Source organism: Chenopodium album, chromosome 20, assembly GCF_948465745.1.
Source record: "Chenopodium album chromosome 20, dcCheAlbu1.1, whole genome shotgun sequence".
Taxonomy (NCBI): Eukaryota; Viridiplantae; Streptophyta; class Magnoliopsida; order Caryophyllales; family Amaranthaceae; genus Chenopodium; species Chenopodium album.
Window position 1 is genome coordinate 33,743,066 of NC_137853.1, and position 22,197 is coordinate 33,765,262.

A 22,197-nucleotide genomic window follows, 5' to 3' on the forward strand; every position below is an offset into this window, starting at 1 on the left:
GTGAACTTTTAATAGCTCTATGTATCACATGGTAAAATTTGACACCTGATTAGCCATTTAGACCTAATTTTTTTAAAGAGGTGAATAAAATACAACCTTAAGGTCTAATGCTCATAAGTCAATGTTTTGGACATGTAAGACAACTTTAATTTTATGATATTCTAAAATGATGCAAGATGCAACCTTAAAATAGTGTCACTTAAAACAAGTTGTAACCAGTTGGTAACTTGGTAAACATGTTGAGTGTGACCAGTTGGTAACTTGGTAAACATGTTGAGTTGTAAACAGTTGGTAACCTGGTAAACATGTTGAGTGTGATACTTGTCGCTATTTAGTTGGTTAAACTTTTTTTATTTATACATTTTTTTTTTTGCAATCTAATTATTAAAAAATTGATTGTAAATTTACCTAACTTATTAACCACCCGTGATAAAATTAACCTATGCACTTAATTTTTCAAAGAGGTTACCAACAGTGATAACTAGTTTAAGACGAATACCATCAAAGGTGGAATTATTTAAGGATAATATATAAGTCACCTTACTTATGAAAGACCGAGCAAATGCCATATTATTAATTATTGAATGAATTTTGGATCGTATTCACATTACCTAATTGGATAGGATTGAATGGAAGCCGTTGGCACGTCAGAATGAAATGGACTCACAATCCATAAACGAATATAAATTCAGACTCGATTAACCAAATTCAAACCGAAAATCAAACTCTCATCCATCTTTTCAGACTAAAACCTTAGTGTGAAGAGCAAAGAGTAAAAAAAAAAAAAAAAAAAAAAAAAAAAAAAAAATGCACTTCTTTTTGAACTAAAAAACTCACCCCTTCCAATTTCTGCAGTAAAATTGAGGGCAACACAATCTAGCCATTGGAAAAGAGTTTCATGTTAACAACACAAATCATCATTTCTACTACACACCATTCATCTTTTTAGGGATTTTTCCGACCCTCAAAAACCCTAATTCTTTCCTCCCAATTTCAAAAGTTAGGGTTTTCCTCAATTACTCGAATTATCAGCTGCTCGTTGCTATGCGGTACGTTTACCATTTTGTTTTCGCCTTTTTAATTCGTTGAAGCTAAAAATCATTAAATTTATAATCTTTTCCTGGTTCTTATTCTTGAGATTTTGTTCGAATTTGAAGCATTTAGTGTGCGGTTTTAGATGATTGTGGGATTGATTTTTTTTTTTTTCAAAATTATTATTTTCATGCAATTTCGTATAGAATAATTTGGGATGAATTGGCAATTAGAGAGTGAGATTAGTTCTTGCTTGTTGTGTACTGAGTGAATTTAATTTTAAAGTTGTGTTGTAATTTGGCTGAATTTCTTTAATTTAATTTGATAGTTTTTGCCTTTTGTGTATAGATTGAAATCTGGCTTCTACTTGTTTTTTATGAGTTGTTTTTTATAATTAATACTTCCATAGCTGAGAAGATATCATCACTATTTTTCTTTCCTGCTTATGAATTTTGTGGTATTACAAGTTTCTTGTTTCGATAATCAAAACCGTGCAAATGTAATTGAATTTTGATTTATTGTCTGTTTAGTAAATCTCTGTTTTCCTTACTTACTTGGCAAAATTGATACTTTTGCTGTTGGGTTTGTAATGATGTACTACCATCAAGAAAGTTGTGATTTTCTTGTTGCAGGGACTAGTAATTTGGCGTAATTCAAAGATTGTGGGGGATTTATTTTTAATTGCAATTTTGTGAGTAGTAGTAGTAGTATTAGGCTATGTATGGTCGAGGAAATTATGCTCCCCAGTTTGGGCAAGGTCTTCAAAGACCAATGGCTCCTTATCAGCAACAACTTGCTGGTCATCCTTCACCTTCACTTTTCCAGCCGGGGAATGCCGCTCCCTTGCAACCTGTAGTTCAACAAGGTGGAACTCCATGTCCACCTCGTGGGCCTGCCTATTTAAATGCTCCTCCTGCTCCACCAAGCATGCCGCATCAAGGTCCTCCAGTTTCTACTTCGAACACTGGTCAGCCTTACATGCATCGACCTCTGACAGGACATAGTGGATCCCCCGCTCAACTTCCTTATCTACCTACTCAACAAAATTTTGTTTCTGGAAGTCCCAATCCCAATCCTCCCCCTCCTCCACCTCCCTCTATGGGTCTTCCTAGAGCTCCACCACCACCTCCTTATATGCAACTTCCACCACCGCCCCCACAGGCCCCACCACCCCCAACAGCTGCTGGTCATTTCTCCCCTGCTAAATTTGATTCTGTTAAACAACAAAGCTCAAAGTCTCATATGTCTTCCTTAGGTCCCCCACCACCGCCTCTTCCACCCTCTCCCCCACCTAGGGCTCCACCTCCTCCATCAGCCTGCTCCTCATCTTCTCCTGGAAAGTTTTCTGCACCCACAAATACAGCTTCGGGGTCACCAACCCAATCAGGGCATGATCCCATATCTGAACAAGTTCTTGTGTCTGAAACTAGTGGTAATGTCACCACTCATAGTCACAAAAGTGGTGCCACTCCAATTTCTGATGAGGATGTATTGTTAAAACAAAGTGTTTTGCTGGATCTTCCTCCTCCACCACCTAAGCCAGCGGATGAGAACGTTGTTCGTAATATTGAAGTCCTGTGCCAGTTTATTGCTAAGAATGGGCCGGAATTTGAAGAAATGGCTCGTAAGAAAGAATCTGGAAATCCAGAGTTCAACTTTTTAGTTGGAGGTGATCCGGGAAGCGAAGCTTTATGCTCCCATGAATATTTCTTGTGGATGAAAAAGAAATGTGGTCTTGTAAATGATTTGCACAAAGGTCAAGGCCAGAGAGATTTGTCTCATACATATGGTGATGGTGAGCCCTCTGCAGGACCTAATTCTTTACCCAATGCGAGAACATCTCATTCACCTGCAGATTCTGATGTGGACATGGAAGGTTAGTGCCAATTTTTTAGCAAATGTGTTTTATTAATTTAAAAATAAAGGTCTTGAGTTTCATATTATCATACTTTGATTATATCTTATTTTTCATTTTAATTAAGATCATTTACTTCTGTAATGCCTGGAACTTATCATTTATGTCAGTTTTCTTGAATGTGGAGGAAATTTCCTCTCTGTCCTACCTTAGTTTTGACACTTAACATGACACATAGTTTTAGCCCTTTTAGGTGATAAGCTTGATTGTCAAATTTTGTTTTATTAAGAAAGCAGATGTGAATAGCGATAATGGGATATTAATTTACTGAAAAATTAGATGTGATAGAAGACAGTGTTTGTTTTTGAATGTGAGAGTGCAAGGCCCTAACTTTTTGGTAATGGAAAAAGTGATTATAAATGATATTGGGGCCTTTTTCTGAAATAGAATTGTAAAAACTAGTCTTTAGATGAAAAAAGGAAGTTATACAACATGAGGAGAATTGGGGACAGAGGCAGTACATTAAACTAGTCTATGCAATATTACTACCTAAACTTCAAAGTTATCTATATGACACAATCGATGAAGCGGTCACCTCAGGGCTTATTTAATTTTAGTTCTGTGTTGTAAACACTCCTTTGTAATCGATGGTGTAGTGTGCTTTGTACCTTAAAGTGATGGTCTTCCATGTGTTTTGTCTAGCATTGCATGTTTTGAAATTTGACAATCATAATTTATGTTGTGGGTATGATTTCTCCTTTGATCTTCAGTTTTTCACCTTACATCTTTTTAATTCTAGGACAAGTGTTTCATTATGTTCCCTTGTTTTTTTACTTCCCTTCCCCAAAGTTGTGCATATGATGGTTTGATCTCACATCCACATAATGAAGCAATAACTCTCCTGGCAGTTAAGGTTTTGAGCATAAACATAGTGTAGTAATTAAATCTACTTAGTAGAGTTAGTACTGCATGAACTGAGAAGTGCATGTAGATTGTTTTATGATGTGGTTTGATTTGTCCAACACGCCCACTAGACTACTGCTTACTATGTCTTATGATTTTCCTTGTCATACGCTCCTCCATTGTCTGTGCTTATTAGAATGTAATGAATGATGTTTGCGTAGCTGTAGTCTTTGCTCTCTCTCTCTCTCTCTCTCCCTCTCTCCCTCCCTCCCTCCCTCCCTCCCTCCCTCCCTCTCTCTCTCTCTCTCTCTCTCTCTCTCCAAGTATATTAGTTAAAACTTAGGTTTCGTTGGCATCCAAATAAAACAAATTAGTTGACTTTGCAATTCCACCGCCTTGTCAATTGACCAAACCAAGGTGGCCACTTTCTCCAAGTTGTAACCTAGGTTCTAATTTCTTTTAGTGAACTATGAGATAAAGGTCTTGACACTGTATGGATTGAACTCTTTTATGAGCTCTAACTATCTGTTCCTTTATTTATATTTAGACTTAAATGTAAACAGTTACCTAGGCACCCAAAATAACCAAATTAGTTGACTTGGGCACTTGGCGATTCCGCTGCCTTGGCAAGTGACCAAACCACAGTGGCCACTTTCTATAAGTTGGTAGTGGAGGTAATTGGTTGTCTAGACTCTATACCCTTGGGCTTAGCTCGGTATATTGTCCCCATCCTTCCCTAGGCGCTAATTCCTCCCTAAAATGATTCAAGATCCTGTATTGTTTTTATGAAACTGCTAGAGATCAGCTCAGGCCTCCTATTTTGGTCACATACGCAAGGAAGAAGCAGGGCAAGGGGAGTGGAATCAGTTAAGCAAGCCAAGGGTAGAAGAGTCTTTAATGCAATAATTCTGTTAAGAAAGTTTGTTATGGATTAAGGGGAATCTTTAGGCAAAGTGTTGAGCTGGCTTAGTCTATATTAGGGGGGAATAATCTGCTGTAATGATCATGCATTTTGTTAATTGAGTGTGATTATCTCTGGGAGAGTCCTTTCCTCTCAAATGAAAGGTGTATTGGATGCTCATTGTTGAATATCAATATATACTATCTTCTTTCTTCCCTGATCTACTCTGTTTTCTTCTCTACAAAATTTATACTGAAAATCTAATTCATAGCAAGTTGGTATCAGAGCAATCGACCTTACCTGTGCAAGTTATGGCTCGATTAACTCACGCGCAGCGTTTGGATTTGCTCGAGCAGGAGATTGCCGGAGTGCCGTCGCAGGTGGCTCATGAGGTTAACTCGGTGTTGGCGTCATTTCGAGCTGACATCGCAGCACAAATCGCTGCAATTCAGGACAAGTCTCGTTCTGAGCCCCGTCCTGAGCCTCGGACCGTCGCCGCGAATGGGCCACCATATCAGTGGGACAACCCATTTGCGGGAGCACCGTCTCAGTTGGTGTCTGGAGGTGGTGGTGAGCAAGGAGGTCAGTCGATTTGGAGGTTGCGGAAGTTGGATTTACCCTTGTTTGACGGAACCAACCCGGATGGTGGATTCTCAGAGCGGAGAGATTCTTCCATTTCTACAGACTCACGGCCGACGACCAGCTGGAGGCGGCGGTTGTCGCGCTAGAGGGCGACGCCTTGCTTTGGTATCAGTGGGAGCATAGGAGACACCCTCTCCTGTCGTGGGAGGCGTTGAAGAAGGTGATACTTCGCCGATTTCGCACCACCGCCACTGGCACCCTCCACGAGCAGTGGCTCGCTCATCGCCAATCTGGAACGGTGGCGGATTATCGGAGGAGATTCATTGAACTCCTTGCTCCGATCGAAGGAGTTCCAGAAGAGATTGCGAAGGGCCAATACATAAACGGGTTAAAGGAGGATATTAAGGTGGAGGTTCGGATCCTTGACCCGGTTTCGTTGGATCATGCAATGGAGTTATCTGGGCGGATTGAAGAGAAGTTGCGTTTGGGCCCAAGGCCCAGAACTGTTGGACAGCTACCCACTTGGAGAACCCCGTTTCCTTCGACCCGACCCATTTCTTCTACCCAAATCCAGCCCTATCACCCCCCAAACACGATCCCAGCTAACTCAAACTCCACTTCACCACACCCAAACACTAACCGTTACCACCCTAAACCTGCCGGAGAAATAAGGAGGTTGTCGGAGTCCGAACTTCAGCACAAACGAGAGCAGGGGCTCTGTTTTCGCTGTGATGAAAAATGGAACATCAACCACCGCTGTCCGCGGCGTGGGTTGAGTGTTCTCTTGACTGTGGAGGAGGGTGACGACTTGGAGGAGGAAGTTGAGATGGATATTAGGGAGAAGCCGGCGGTAGACCCCCAACCCCTTGTCGAAACCACACCTCTTCCCTTTTCCGACACAATCCCTGGTGTTTCTTTTAGCTCGGTGATGGGAATCACCAATCCACGAACCATGCGCCTGGGAGGGACGGTGAATGGCCAAGCGGTGGTGGTGATGATTGACCCAGGGGCCACGCATAATTTTATTTCCACCGTCGCTGCTCAGAAATTGGGAATTCCTCCGTCGGATTCTAAGAGTTTTGCTGTGACTTTGGGCACCGGTGAGGCGGTGCAAGGGGAGGGGGTGTGTAAGGCGGTGTTATTGGAAGTTCAGGGCCTCTCAATAGTGGAAGATTTCCTTCTCCTTCCTCTGGGAAATTCTGATTTAATTTTGGGTCTTCAATGGCTCGAAAAATTGGGCACTATCGCTACCAACTGGAAGACACAATTGATGAAGTTCCAGTTGGGTGATCAGACGGTCACATTGCAGGGGGATCACTCTCTTGGTCGTTCTGGAATTTCACTTAAGGCTATAATGAAGACAATGCAGAAAGAGGGGTATGGGTTTTTGGTGGAATTAAATCATTTGGTGGGGGAATTTTCGGGTAATACACCTTCAGATGAGGCGCCACAATTCTTACAGCAGATCCTTCATGAGTTCTGTGAGGTGTTTGCAATGCCGGAAGGGCTGCCTCCCTGACGCTCAATTGAGCACTCAATCATCTTGAAGGAAGGCACGAACCCCATTAGTGTCCGACCTTATAGATACCCGCAAAGCCAGAAAGATGAGATCGAACGTTTGGTACATGATATGCTCACGGCAGGTATCATTCAACCTTCTTCTAGTCCTTATTCTAGCCCCGTGTTGTTGGTTAAAAAACGGGATGGATCTTGGCGTTTCTGTGTTGACTATAGGGCCTTAAACAAATGTACTGTTCCTGATAAATTCCCAATTTCCATTATTGATGAACTTTTGGATGAATTGTATGGCGCTTGTGTTTTTTCTAAATTGGACCTTAAGTCGGGGTATCATCAGATTCGTGTCCGCGAGGAGGATGTGAATAAAACTGCATTTCGTACCCACGAAGGACATTACGAATTTCTAGTAATGCCTTTCGGGCTAACGAATGCCCCTGCCACTTTTCAGTCATTGATGAATGCGGTTTTCAGACCTTTCCTTCGCAAGTTCGTTTTGGTGTTTTTTGATGATGTGTTGGTTTATAGTAAGTCTAAGGAGGAACATGTGAGGCTCCTAGAGGAAGTCTTAAGGGTGCTTCATTCTCACAGGTTGTATGCAAACCGCAAGAAGTGCGATTTTGGGCAAGAGCGTGTGGCTTATTTAGGCCACATTATCTCTGGCCATGGTGTGGAAGTTGACCAGAGTAAAATTCAAGCAATGTTGGAGTGGCCTCGTCCAAGAAATTTGAAGGAACTTCGGGGTTTTTTGGGATTGACAGGGTATTATCGGAAATTCATCCAAAATTATGCTCACATTGCTCATCCCTTAACTGAGCAGCTTAAGAAGGATAATTATGGTTGGTGTCCAGCAGCTACTCAAGCTTTTGTCGCTCTTAAGGAGGCTATGACAAAGGCTCCTATCCTTGCTTTACCCGATTTCTCACAACCTTTTATTCTGGAAACCGATGCTTGTGGTCACGGTGTGGGTGCGGTTCTGCTACAATGTGGGCATCCCATTGCTTATTTCAGTAAGTTACTTGGACCCGGGCTTGGTCCAAGCCTATATATGAAAAAGAGTTGATGGCAATCGTGTTGGCTGTGGAAAAGTGGCGTCACTATCTTTTGGGAAGGCATTTCATTGTGCGCACTGACCAAAAGAGTTTGAAATTTCTGTTGGAGCAAAGAGAGGTGGGTCAAGCCTACCAAAAATGGGTGGGTAAGCTTTTGGGCTACACTTTTGATATTCACTATAAACCCGGCTCAAGCAACGTGGTGGCTGATGCTTTGTCTCGTGAATTACTTCCCCACATTACTTGTGCTACAATGATTTCTTCTTGTGGGGTGCCGTGGGCTACATTCCAAGCTCATATTAACAAGGACCCTTTGATTTGTAAGCTGACAGACAACATCAGGCAGGGACTTCAGGTTCCTAAATGGTTTGCCTTGGACAATGATGTTCTTAAGTATAAAGGTCGGGTTGTTATTCCCAAACACTCGGCTCTCACTTCAGCCTTGCTTAAGGAGTACCATGACTCACCTATTGGGGGCCATTCGGGGGATTTTCGCACTTATCAACGCCTTGCTGCTGAATGGTATTGGTTGGGGATGCGGAAGGATGTTACCCGTTATGTGCAAGCTTGTCTTGTTTGTCAGCAAAATAAGACTTCTTCTCTTACTCCCATGGGTCTTTTGCAGCCTCTACCTATTCCGGAGAGAGTTTGGGAGGACATTTCATTAGATTTTGTTGAAGGGCTTCCAAAATCTGCTGGGTGGGACACGATCTTGGTGGTAGTGGACAGACTTTCGAAGTATGGTCACTTTATTCTTCTTAAACACCCATTTTCTGCTCCTATGGTGGCCCAAGTTTTCATTAAGGAAGTAGTAAGGTTGCACGGGATTCCTTCTACTATAGTGTCGGATAGAGATAAAGTCTTTTTGAGTATCTTTTGGAACGAGCTCTTCAAGTTACATGGGACACAATTGGCAAGAAGCACAGCATACCATCCCCAATCTGACGGGCAAACTGAGGTGCTCAATAAGGGTGTCGAGTCCTACCTCCGTTGCTTTATTAATGGGAAGCCCCGTTCTTGGTCTGCTTGGATTCCTTGGGCAGAGTACTGCTATAATACTTCTTTTCATACGGCTACAAATTTTACCCCCTTCAAGATTCTCTATGGTCGGGATCCACCTCACCTTGTTCGTTATTCTACGGGTAGTACTGCAGTTGCCTCGGTGGAGGAGCAATTGTTGGAACGTGATGCGGTTCTAGATGAGCTGCAGTTTCATTTGGTTAGAGCACAAGAGTTCATGCGCTATTATGAGAACAAAGGAAGACGCGAAGGGCATTTTGAGGTGGGGGACTTGGTGTTTCTTAAGCTACAACCTTATCGTCAGCAATCTGTGGGACAGAGGTTCAGTCAGAAATTATCTCCCAGGTTTTATGGTCCCTATCCTGTGGTCAAGAGAGTGGGTGAGGTCGCTTATCAGTTGCTGCTGCCTGAGGGGTCAAAAATACACCCTGTTTTCCATTGCTCACAGCTCAAGAAGTCCGTTGGGCAAGGTCACACACCATCTCCTTTGCCTTCTCAGTTGACTGCTGACTTGATCCTTGAGGTGCAACCTGAATCTGTCCTGGGGATTAGGAACAGTCAGCAAGGAGCTCTCACTTTGGTTGAGGTACTCATTAAGTGGCAGCATCTCACACACACTGAAGCAACATGGGAACCCTTTGATGATATTGTGGCTCGTTTTCCAGCTTTCCACCTTGAGGACAAGGTGAATCTTCTTGGGGGAGGTATTGCTAGAGATCAGCTCAGGCCTCCTATTTTGGTCACATACGCAAGGAAGAAGCAGGGCAAGGGGAGTGGAATCAGTTAAGCAAGCCAAGGGTAGAAGAGTCTTTAATGCAATAATTCTGTTAAGAAAGTTTGTTATGGATTAAGGGGAATCTTTAGGCAAAGTGTTGAGCTGGCTTAGTCTATATTAGGGGGGAATAATCTGCTGTAATGATCATGCATTTTGTTAATTGAGTGTGATTATCTCTGGGAGAGTCCTTTCCTCTCAAATGAAAGGTGTATTGGATGCTCATTGTTGAATATCAATACATACTATCTTCTTTCTTCCCTGATCTACTCTGTTTTCTTCTCTACAAAATTTATACTGAAAATCTAATTCATAGCAGAAACCTCTGTTTATTTATATTTAGATTTTATTTTAAAAGGTTACCTTGGCACCCAAAAAAAAAAACCAAATTAGTTGACCCGGTGATTCCGCCTCCTTGGAAAATGACCAAACCTCAATGGCCACTTTCTTCAAGTAGTGTAGACGGTAATGGTTTGTCTATACCTTTGGGCTTAGCTCAGAACTTTGTCCCCATCCTTACCTAAGTGCTAATTTCTCCTAGTGAACTCTGAGATACCAAAATTCCTGCATGTTTTAAATATTAATTCTCTTCTGGGATCTACTGAAATGATTGTTACTGAGGGAGGGGCGTGCAGCTTCAGCTTTATCATACAGCAGGATGACAACTAGAATATTGAATTGGAAACTTCTTAATTAACTTGAGGTCTATGTCTAGCATGCTTGACTCTATCTGAGCTTTAAGTGTTTTGAATGCCACATTTGGAATCATGTGGAGCAATTCACTTTGCTTGTCACTTTTTCAGGTATCATTTATGATAATGTTTGTATATTGGTTGTTGTCTGCATTTTTTATCACATTGTGAACTGTGCTGTCTAATTCTGTTGCAGCATTCATGCACTTGTTAAAGTGCTTGAAGCTGGGGCAGAAAAGGTTTTATTTTTTATTTTTTATTTTTTATTTTTATTTTTAAAAATGTTCTTTGTGTCCGTATCTATTTTGATTCCTTTAGTTGATGATATTTTACCATTGATACATGTTTTCTTAACAATTGGGAATTTGGTCACTGCAGTTGGGCTACAGAAGCTGATTTCTGAATCGCCTTTAAAATAAATTTTCTTTCCACAATTCTAAAGAGAATGAGCTATGGTATATAAAGGGATGTAAAATGACATTTTTCTCTTTAGATTGTTGCATTAATTTATAAATGCCTCCCTGTCTTCATGAAGCTTTTAGTGATCATCCAGCCATTCTAATGTTTCTATGAATTCTTTTGCATATCTCGTATAGTCATATATTTATATTACAACTGTCCTTCCTTTCTTAGAGGAGCCAACTCGTGGGTTTCATTCCAAAAAATTTCCTAGATTATCGTTTCAAATTTAAATTATTCTTACCAGAATGTTTATATATGCTTTGTTGCTGATTGTGGCTTTTAGATGATATCACACAATCTGATAAAGAGCATGGAGTTTATCATTCAGTTGAAGATGTTGAGCCAGAGCCTGTTTTAGCTGGAGACGTGTATGAACCACAAATGCAAGAGAATGAAAATGATTTGCAGTGTTCGAGAGGTAACAGTCTTTCCCTAAAATCAAGCCCATCTGTCAAAAATAAAACTAGTGCTGAGATGAAGCCTGAAAAGCTGGGTGGTCAACCCACTGATATCCATAGCCCATTCAGACTTATACAAAACTATGCATCTGATGATTCTTCTGATGGTGATGGTAAGCTGTCTTGTGAAAATGTTAAGATCATGGCAGATTCACCCCATGGTAAATCTGGGGCTTTAAGCTCACATTACGACTTGGAGCATGGCAACATGAACTCAAAGAGCAGTAAGACACCTGAAACAGGACTGGATCAGTCTTTCACAACTTGTACAGAGAGTGCTCTAAATAAGGACCGAGATGATTTGCAATCATTTCAAGACGGTCTTCAGGAAAAATCAACTACAGTTTTGTCTAGAAAATATGCAAGTGATAGCGTAGATGATAGGGTTGAAGGATCCAATCCTAACACTGCATTACATGGAAAATATGTTTCTTCACTTAAAAATGCTGAAAAAGAAGACAAAAAGAGTACCCCTACTGCTGTAAAAGTTGATGAATTTGGCAGACTGGTTAAGGAAGGTGGTAGTGAAAGTGAGTCCGAAGATGCTCACCATATTCGAAGACGTGGTAGAAGAGATAGAAGTCGTAGCCGTAGTCGTAGCCGATCACCATCTGATAGGAGGAGGAAAAGAAGTCCTCGAAGAAGTCCTCGCAGGAGGAAGGAGAGAAGAAGCCGATCTAGAAGGTATATGTCCTGCCTTCCATAAAATGTTGTCGTTTTAGTAGGTAGGCATACTGCGGTATGTATATATTTACATATTTTATTTATTTTTTTGGCCTTGCATGTCTCATTGCCTCTTTGCATTTGTACTTTGGGTACTTTTGGTGCATGAGATTGATCTTTGTATTGTTCCTGTCTTCCTGATGCATAAGCCGGTCTCCAAAGAGACGAAGAAGTAGAAGCAGATCTCCTTACAGACCCGGAGGTGATTTTCGTGGGGAGAAATTGAGACGAGGAAAGGTTCAAACACAGGAATGTTTTGATTTCCTTAAAGGACGGTGTTATCGTGGAGCTTCTTGTCGTTATTTGCATGTCGAGGTAGATAAGAATGAATACTCCAGACGTTATAACAATAAACAGCACCAGACTGAAAATGTGGGTAGTGTAGATAATCCTGATAAATATGGTGGAAGTGCCAGCATGAAATCACCTCATGGACATAATGAGATAAAGGGTGAGAGAATGCAGTTAGATTTTGATAAGTATGAAAATCGTGATTTGGCTTCACAGACATGTGATGACGAGAGAAATAAAGCAGAATTAATAGATGATGCTGTGCGTCCCAGTGCTTCAGATGCCAAAAAATTCAGTACAGATGTTAATCAATGTGCTGTTTCTATGAAGGAAGATCAGGTTTCGGGCTCATCAGGTGAATTCATTCCTCAGCTTCCTATATATGAGGAACATCCATCATCTAGCATGCCTTCAGCTACTGAGCAAGTGATCCATCTTTCTCGAGCTGAAACTTCTGCTGGAGCAAATGACAGACTTGAGGAAGAGTCCCAAAAGACGGGCAGTTCTCCATTAGGGATTTCCGTGAATGAGCCAAATCTGGTCAAAATGCCTAATGAATCTACAGTAAATGCTTCTGCGCCAGATTTCACTCATCAGGTTTCCCATCTACCACCACCTCCCGTGCCTCAACAACCAACAAATACACCTCAAGTACCAAATCTGTTGGCTCCCTCAGTTAGTTTTCCTCCTCAATCTGTTAATATTGAAAGTGGTCCCTTATATCAAACTCCATTACCTCAGTCTCATTATCCTGTTCCTCCGAATCCTACATGGAATACCCTGCCGCAACCACGTCCACCACATATGGGTGGTGCATCTATGCCTGGTACTCACTTGCAATTTCAGCATGGTAATTTTCCTTTGAGAAATGACTTTCCAGGTCCGATGTCTTTGAGAGCCCACCCAGGTGAACTACCTGGTCATTCTCAGGTTGGTGGATTTCCACATCATACATACCATTTACCTTCAAACAGCTTTCCAGCTCAGCCATTTTCTGGTCCCAATCTGGTTAGGGATGATAGATATTCTCAGTTTCCTACGCAGAGCCTTGTACCTTCCAGCTCCTTTGTTTCTGGGGTGACCCCTCAACCTGTGTCATTCCAAGGGGATTCATCTGTGAAGAACACTCAGTCATTTCCTGGGGAAAATCTTGCGGGTGAATCTTCAAAACAATCTTTCCAGAATCATCTGTTAGCACAGCAGAAACAACCACCATATGGTCCACATCTTACCGCTGTTGAGAGTAGTGTGTCTTCTCATCTTGGAGGGTCTCAGTCCATGCCTGGATACTCTTCAAGTACACTTGACAAAGATAATCCATCTAATTTCTTTGATGTAGGAGGATCAAGAATTTCCACCCATTATAATCCTTATGCTTCAACTTTTGATCAGCCGTTAAGCACCAGATTCAGTTCTATTGCTTTTACGCAAGAGAGAGGGGATGTTGGTGGTATTAAGTATGATGGACAATCAGCTGGTGATCATGGATCAAGGCAGATTATTTCCTCATCAAATTCTTCTAAGGTTGGGGGACAAACTCTGCCGAACTCAGGTGGAGACCAATATGATCCTTTGTTTGACAGCATAAATCCATTTTCAGAATCAATTAAGCATGCTCAAAAGCAGGACCATGCAGCTGATAACTCTGATATCATGTTAAAGCTTAGCAGTCGTCATAATGTGTTAGATGTGGAAGAGAACAACAAGCAGAAAGTGGTTGGAGCTGTTGCTGCAACTGCGTCTCTGGAGAACGATGAATTTGGGGAGACAGCTGATGCTGAAGTTGGTGCTGTTGAGAACGGAAGCCCTAGCAGCCCCAATGAAGATGCGGATGTTGCTGAAGGTGACATTGAGATTGATCAAGTAAAGTCAGAAGGGAGAAGTAAGAAAAATAAGGACTCTAGATCAATGAAACTGTTCAAACTTGCAGTTGCAAATTTTGTAAAGGAGGTTCTTAAGCCACAATGGCGTCAGGGTAATATGAGCAAGGAAGTTTTTAAGACAATTGTTAAGAAAACTGTTGATAAAGTATCTGGGTCTATGAAAAACCACCGTTTACCCAAATCACAGGCAAAGATAGATCATTATATTGACTCATCACGGAGGAAACTTACGCAACTAGTGGAGGTTAGTTTTCACAGCCATAATTATTTGTATGATTTTATCTGGTTGCATGTTTGAGACTTTTCTGCTCTTTATTGAAAAATCTCTTTGTTGGCTTGCTTGTGAAGACTTTTTTGCACTCTTACCAACCTAGTGTAATAGGTTTTTTTCTTCCTTAGTAAATAAACCATTGGGTGCTTAGTTTTCCCTTGACGCTATTAACAACCAATGTTGATCTGTCAGACTTGACTCTAGAGTATATCATATACCCTGGTAGGATTGTAACACTCCAACGTGGTATAGAAACTTGACAGTTAGCTTTGGACCAAAAAAGTAATTTTTTTTTTTTTCTTTTTATCTCTTGTTCTTTTTGCTTTCATGGCCTTTTTGTGTAAACATGGATTCAATATTTTAATCTTGTTCCTTTCTCTTCCTTGTCGTATTTCTTTATTTGCATTTAGGCATATTATGCATTGCTTTGCATTTAAGATGGACTTATTTTATTATTTGTCTTCTGTTGAAGTCTCCTTAAGCATTGCATGTTACTCTTCAATTTTGCATTTTGGTCATTGAATTTGTTGTGCTCAGTATGCTTTAGTGTGAATTAAACAGTTTTTTTCTTAAGAACGGTCTTAATGTTGTCAATACACCTTTCATTCTCTTTCATACAGAGAACATACGTTGTCTTTGGATAAATGAATCCACTTTAGAATGTTCGTTCAGAAAGTCTTAAGGGTGAATGTTGTGGGATTGTCAGGTCAACTTTGATTGGTTATGTTACCCTTTTTTTTGGAACTATTGCTGTAATCTGTCTGATTCCTTGCTTTTGGTTGCTCAAAAACTGGGGGAAGAGATTGGATGGACCGATGGACTTTTGGAGTAGGATGATGGCATCAAAGTTAATTTTCAGCTGATGTGTGATAAACAATTGTTTTTGCATCTAGAGAGAAGTAGGCTACTTGAATCTGAGAAAGGTTTTTCTTAAATCTGATATTTCTAGTGAAGTTTGTATCTTTGTACGAGTCATTTGGTCCAACATGTGGTACTGGTATCAGGTTTGGGTTTGGGGTACCAAATCCATGTTTTTAATCTTTTAGAATGTATAGTGATACCTAGAAACAAAAACACATACCTAATACCATATGTTGGTTGATTGATTGAATACTCAACCTCCTCCTTTCTTTCTCTTTCCCAGGATCTCCCATCTTTCTGATTATTATGTTAGGGCCATAAGGTCTTCTTAAAATTACACTAATAAGTGGTAAAATTATTGTATCAGATCCCATTATGTGGTCAATTGAGCAAAATACTGTGAACTGCAAGTGTCAAATAGCAATAAGTTCAATTAGTTAATGCTAGTTGACCCGAAAATTAAGGATATAATTAAGTAATAGTGGTAAAATTAGTGGTAATTGAAAGCAATTAAAGATTACTAGCTGACCATCAAATTTAAACTGATGACGTAGAATATGCTGGCATGATTTCTTATCTTTTTTCTTATATGGTGAAAAGTGATTGTCCGAAATTCCGTGCAGTGCGGAAGCCAGCACTCAACATTGTGTAGTGCTAGATGTAAACTTGTGATGAAAAGTAGGGTTTGTTAAGTTAATATATACTCTTTGCTTGTTGGTTGAGCTGGGTGAAAATCTTGTGAGAGATAAGTGAACAATAGTCAATAGATGAGTGACCGAACTTTAGAGAGAAAGTAAAGAGGAAGAATTACCAAAATTAGACTAACTTTGGGCCTAGTTGATCACTGTCAGTTTCTATTTTTGGGTTCTGAGGTATCAGAAGTTCTGTTGTTTATGCTAGATTTTTTTTTAAAATTTTATTTTACAAACTTACCTCGGTTTCTGGAAACATCTTTTTCTAGTTTCCTACTACTAATTTTATTGAAAACTTAAAATAAACAAGCATGCCCTCAAATTGTATCATTCTGAACTGGATGATGCTAGGTTCATCATGAGACGGAGGTATATAATCCTGTTTTAATTTCTGATTCGAAAGGTCCCTCCCATGGGTTAGGGAAGCCATACCTTAGAAATATTGAGAGTTAAATACAAATAACTTTTAAATTATTGAATCAAACCAGTGTGGTCTAGGCGAGGCTATTTTGATTAGGCGCACTGAGGTGCACAAAGATTTTTTCAGAAGTCTTTTTATTGTTTATTATATGCACCTCACTTCAATGAAGCACACTGAATTGTCACTGAGGCGCGCCTTAGGCACAGGGAACTCAGAAACACCTTGGTGTGCCTTGAGCCTTTTGTACATTGAACCAAACACCATGGATGGGTTATTGACCAACTGCCCCCTAAGGCCCTAGTTTGGCTCAAGAGTTTCTCTCACGGCACACAAGTTTGTTTGATTCTTTACTTCTAGAAGTATCACTGACCTCTTGGGTGATCCATTGAATCATTGGTGAACGTATTCCTTTCTTCTCAAACGGAACATCATTTAGGATCTATAAAATGAATGTATGGTAAGTCAAGATTGGATCCATAAACTACAATTCAATTTTGAATTAATTCCTTTTTCATCTCCCTCTAGTCTCGAAAGTATTTCTCAGTTTTCATGTTATTTCCAACCTCTTCTTCAGGTCAACTAGTAACCCCTTTTTTCTTTTCTTTGGGTTTATGCAGGGTTATGTCGGTAAATACAAGAGTTGATGTCGGCTCCAAATTCCCAGCCATATTCGCAGGCACTGAAGTACAAGAGCCCAGATCAATTTAAGTTTACATCTGGTTTCCCATCAGCTGGATGACTCAATCTGAAATCTCAGAATTTTAAGTTATATATTGGCAAGTACACTCGATGTGGAGGACATTATTTTTCCAGCCTTGGGCTTACAAATTTTTCTTAGGGAGCATGAAACTGAGTTCTAGATATTAGGTATTTTAAGATCTTTGGCAAGGGTTCTTGTCAGAAGATTGTCCAGAGTTGGACCTCAGAAGATTGTTTAGCTTGTTAATCATGTATATCAGTATATCGTCTAGATTTTCATAAAAGTTGGTTAGTGCATTTCTTCTTTCCTTTAAGATGAAGATGTGATCAATCCCTTAAATTTCTGTAATATGGATCATGTTTCCATCTTAAACTTATTAAGATTACAGGCATCACAGCTTATCCACTTTCGCATACACCTGCTTCACACAAGCTCTATTGTAGTATTGGAGCTTAATACAGTATCTCATGTTATTCATGAGTGGGAAACTTCAGCCATAATGAAGAAATTTCATGACCTAGTTCATAGTTTGGATTTTTCAATTGAACGCTCAACAGGCCATTGATGACATCTTTGCCTATTCCTATAAGCTACAACAACATGAGAGTTTTAAGAACCAATAAAAAATGGAGGTACTACTTCGTATTAAATTGTTAGTATTATCATTATTAGACCATCATAACTTTTTAGAAGGGTTTGTAGTGAGTACTACTTTCTCCTTTTTCTTTTACTTGCAACACTTCCCTAGGTATTTCCATTCTCATTCCCTACCCACCTTCACGCCACCACATCACTACCTTCACACTTACCAACACCACCGGAAAACCAGCCCATGCATTGATGCATAATGTTAATTAAACCACTAGCCGCTAGGGTTTCGAGGGTGGTGGGAGGGCTGGGCGGCGGTTTTACAGGGATAGGAGGTTTCTAGGGTTTTGCGGGGGCTATTTGATGTTTTGCGGGGGAGGGGAGATGTGTGAGGGTGCGAGGAGCGGCAGCGAGGGGCGGGGGAGGTGCGGCGGTGGTCGGCGAGTGGTGGAGGAGTCACAGCGGTGGTCGACGAGTGGTGGAGGAGGCGTGGCGAGTGATGGAGTGGCTGGGTGGTGGCTGGAAATTGTGGGAAGTGAAGCAATGTGGTGGTGGTGTGGTGGCTGGATTGGTGGCTGTGTTTACTTTGTTATTCAAAACAAACAGCACCCCAAATATTAGGGATTTTCATTCCATTCCGATTCTTTTCCTTTGTTCATTCCATTCTGATTACCCTCTACGAACCAAATGACCCCTAACAAAATGTGGTATAATCTCTTTGTTCTATTTGTATTGTTTTATAGAGCAAAGTTATCTTTATTAGAAAATGAAGTACAATTTTTTGTACGTGGAGATATAAGCTCTCTTAACTCTTGCCAATGAATTTTAATAATTGATGAGGAAAGAGAGGAAAAAAGAAAGTGGGTTATAAGTTTACCCAATAAGACAATAACAAAAATCTTAAAAGAACATTTCAATAAAGAATAGTCTGTAACAAACTAACAACCAAATAAATAGAGATTCGGGATTTTGAATTACTCTATAGTTTGTATTTGTTTCCTTTTTTTAGCTATCCAACAATTTTGTAAAAACAAACAAAGTAAGGCCTTGTTTGGTTGCAATGGGAAATAACTTCCCATGGTAATTTTCAATTCATGGGAAGTTTTTTCACTCATGCAATTCCTAGGAAATTAATCTAACTTGTTTGGTAGAAATTAGGGAAATTAGAATTCATGGGAATTTGAATGACCTAGGGGGACCTAGGTAATTCAATTCCTACATTATGTGGGAACTTCAAATTCCAACGGAATTCCAACTTCCTCCATTTTGCACTTTTTTGGTTAACCAAATAACTCACCTCTTTTGCAATTCCTAGGAATTTTGAGTGCCCATGGGAAATTAGTGTAACCAAACAACACCTATGAAATGTTAGAAGACAATGTGAATGCCAATCATTGATTTGATGTTACAATGCTCATATGAGTCCAAACCCTTATGAACTCATATGACTATATGTATGTAATTATTGTACTCCTAGTTGAACACTCATGGCTATATAAAGAGTGTCATGCAAGTGTAAATGACACGAGAAAATTTACCGGAGCAACACTACTGTTAGGGCCTATTATTGTGTATAGTGTATAGTTATCGGGTCTATCTCATGAGCCCTAATATATTTGCTAGGTTGTATATATACTCTACTCTACACTCTAATGAAACTACGAAAAATTATTTCATGACATGGTATCGGAGCCAAAATCATTCTAATCTCTAAAACAATTTCTACATCCTACATTCTAATCCCTACAATCAATTTCTACCATCAATTTACCAATTTTTTTTTTATTGGTTCGAATTTGGGATAATCCCCAAGTCAATTTCTTTTAATTTATTTTTTTGGTTGCTTCGTCAATCGTGATTAGTGGTGTGCGCACTACTGTACAACTTCTTCTAATTTGGGATATTTCCCAATTCACTTTCTTCTAATTCAATATCACGATCCTGTATCGGATAAGGTGGGGGGTTAACCCGTGTAATACCCCGTATTTTCATACGTATTTTCCTAATTATTAATTAGGAATTATTTTATAAAAAGGGTATTTTAGTAAATTTATTATTTGGAGCCAAAATAATATTTGAATTTTGGCGCCAAAAGTATTTTGAAAACTAATCACTATTTTCTTGTCAAAAAAAAAAAAAAAAAAAAAAACTAATCACTATTTTAGATAAGATTTATTATCCATTTATCCTATTTTAAAAATCGGATTATTTATATATTTCGGATATTTTAATTAAGGCAAAAGTTATATTTTATTATTATTTTAATAAGTCCGAAAATCTCATTTATTTAGCTAATAATTTCAGATATTCTTATGTATGAAATCTGATTTTATAAGTTAAATTATTTGGTGAATATTTGGTATTTTATTATTTAATTATTTATTATAATTATATTATTTACACAATTATTTTTAATTCCTTAAAACTAGCAAAATATATTCCTAAATACTAAATAGGAAGGCCGAAAATGTGAGCTTAGGAAAGCTCAATAATTTCGGCCATCCCATAAAGATTTTGGGAAAATATTTTGGTAATTTGTATTTTTAATTATCTCCCTAAAATCTCCTATTTTCCATAATTCTAATTCTCCATCTTTTTGATATCCAATTATTATATTTTGTTGCCATTCATTCTTCTTAATTATTCCCCAAGCAATTCCAATTTCCTTAATATTTTTCATGACATACATACCTTCCATATTCAATTATACACAATCCCTTCAAATATCAAAACTTTCCTTAAATCTTTTCTCACTTCTCCAAGTAATCTCTTAAACCCTAATTACCATAATTCTTCCTACATTTTCCTACCATAATTCATGCTCATACTAGCCTATAAATACCCCTTCATACCTCTCACATTCTTCACACCAATTCTCTTCTTTTCTTCTCCTCAATTTTACACAAATCATCCCGTCCATCTTTGAAGCCAATTTTCGGGCACTTCTGGTCAGTTTTTGGGGTAGTGACGTTTTACAGAAAGTTGTTCCTCTCGAAAAATCCTTGAGGTTAGGCTCAAGAATCACCCAATTCGGAGTTATATCGAAGGAGTTATAGCCTCTGCAAGTTCTGCCTATTATTTCCTACGCAAATCCAATTCTTCTCTTTTCCTTGGTTTCTTATCTTTTCTTCTTCTCTTCTCTTATTCAAGTATTATTATTATTATTATGGGGGATTTATAAAAATTATTATGAGTAGTTTTCATTATATAAAATCATATTTTAATGATGTTTATGAGAAATTAATTAAAAGGTTCATGTACATATAGTTGGGGGTTTTTAATTATTTGTTAACCTTATATTGATTAAGGTTATATTTATTTGTAGGGTGTGTTCAACCAAGATTCTTGAGGTTCTTTTGGTGTGTATAGCTAAGCAAGGATCAAGGTACGTTAGGTGGCTAGATACCTTTGAAAGTGATTGGTTTGAATAACATGTTTTATATGATTTGATTGGTGATTGAATTAAATTGATTTGAATTATGATTTTGAAATAAATTATGTTTAGAGGTATTGATTTTAATAAAAGTATTTTGAATGATTGATTTTTAAATCATGTTTTGAATTGTTTGAATTTCTTATCGTGTTTAAATAAAGGATTTGATAAAAGTTTTCTCAAGGAAGAGTTATTGATTTTGAAATTTATTATTATGAGATTTTATTCTCAAGTATTTATTTAAAAGGTTTTGATTTTGAAAGTATGTGGAAGGAGTTTGATTATATTGGAATTATTGGATATTAAAAGGATTTATTATTGAACTATTGAAATATTATTATTTATGCTTGATAAGCATGTTGGTAATCCCACTATGCGGATTTGGTTTATTGATAAGACTATGGACTTTGTATGACCTAGTCTTTCCTCAAGAATAGCCTTGTAATATAAGGAGACTAGCTTGGGGGTGTGCACACTTGGGTGAGGAATTGGATTTAAAGAAATTGGTTCAAAAAGGAATTTGATTTTTAAAGGAATTGGTTTATCAATTATTTTGAATGTTGAATCATTGGAATTGGTTTTGAATCATGAGTTTTGGAATTATTGGATTATTTATTGGAAATTGGTTTTAAAGCATGTTTGCGAATAAATTGAGTTTACATTATCTTGCACTTATCGTACTTAGCATAATTTGCTAATCCGTATTTCTTATCTGTTTTGGTTCGCCCTGTTTACCGTAATGGTAAGCAGTGTTGACTATTTTCAGGTGGAGTCATGAATGAGCATATGGGAGTCCCGGGATTTGCTTCACCTAGTTTAGGAATGTTGGTCTTGTGTTTATTTTGAGTACTCATAACAATGTTACTATTTTTATAAGTATTAATAAAGAAAGTTGAGTTTCCACTGCAAAGTATTGGTTTATTTTAGTAAGTTTGAGTAGCCTTGCGTAATTACGCGGCGGTAATACGCCCAAGTCTATCTCTACGGTATAATTATACGTATTATACTGGTATTTCCGTAGAGGGAGATTTGGGGGTGTTACAACCCGGATATTCAGGGCCGTTATGATTTCATCCAATGGAGATTGGAC

The 22,197-nt window shown here is 38.9% G+C and overlaps 1 protein-coding gene across 1 annotated transcript; it reads left to right on the forward strand.

The window, feature by feature from the left end:
- Window positions 1–793: 793 nt before the first annotated feature.
- LOC145597372 (uncharacterized) lies at window positions 794–17,399 on the forward strand. The gene is made up of 5 exons (XM_081653527.1): window positions 794–1,049; window positions 1,665–2,908; window positions 11,070–11,928; window positions 12,117–14,385; window positions 17,004–17,399. The coding sequence occupies exons 2-5, from the start codon at window positions 1,750–1,752 to the stop codon at window positions 17,028–17,030; spliced, it is 4,314 nt and encodes a 1,437-aa protein (XP_081509653.1). The 5' UTR covers window positions 794–1,049; window positions 1,665–1,749; the 3' UTR covers window positions 17,031–17,399.
- The last annotated feature ends 4,798 nt before the right edge of the window (window positions 17,400–22,197 follow it).

Bases quoted from the DNA above. Each gene is read 5' to 3' on its own strand.
- LOC145597372 (XM_081653527.1), top strand. From the start codon at position 1,750: ATGTATGGTCGAGGAAATTATGCTCCCCAGTTTGGGCAAGGTCTTCAA. The intron at 11,929-12,116 runs GTATATGTCCTG...CTGATGCATAAG, and splicing joins AGAAGAAGCCGATCTAGAAG to CCGGTCTCCAAAGAGACGAA. The intron at 14,386-17,003 runs GTTAGTTTTCAC...GGGTTTATGCAG, and splicing joins AACTTACGCAACTAGTGGAG to GGTTATGTCGGTAAATACAA.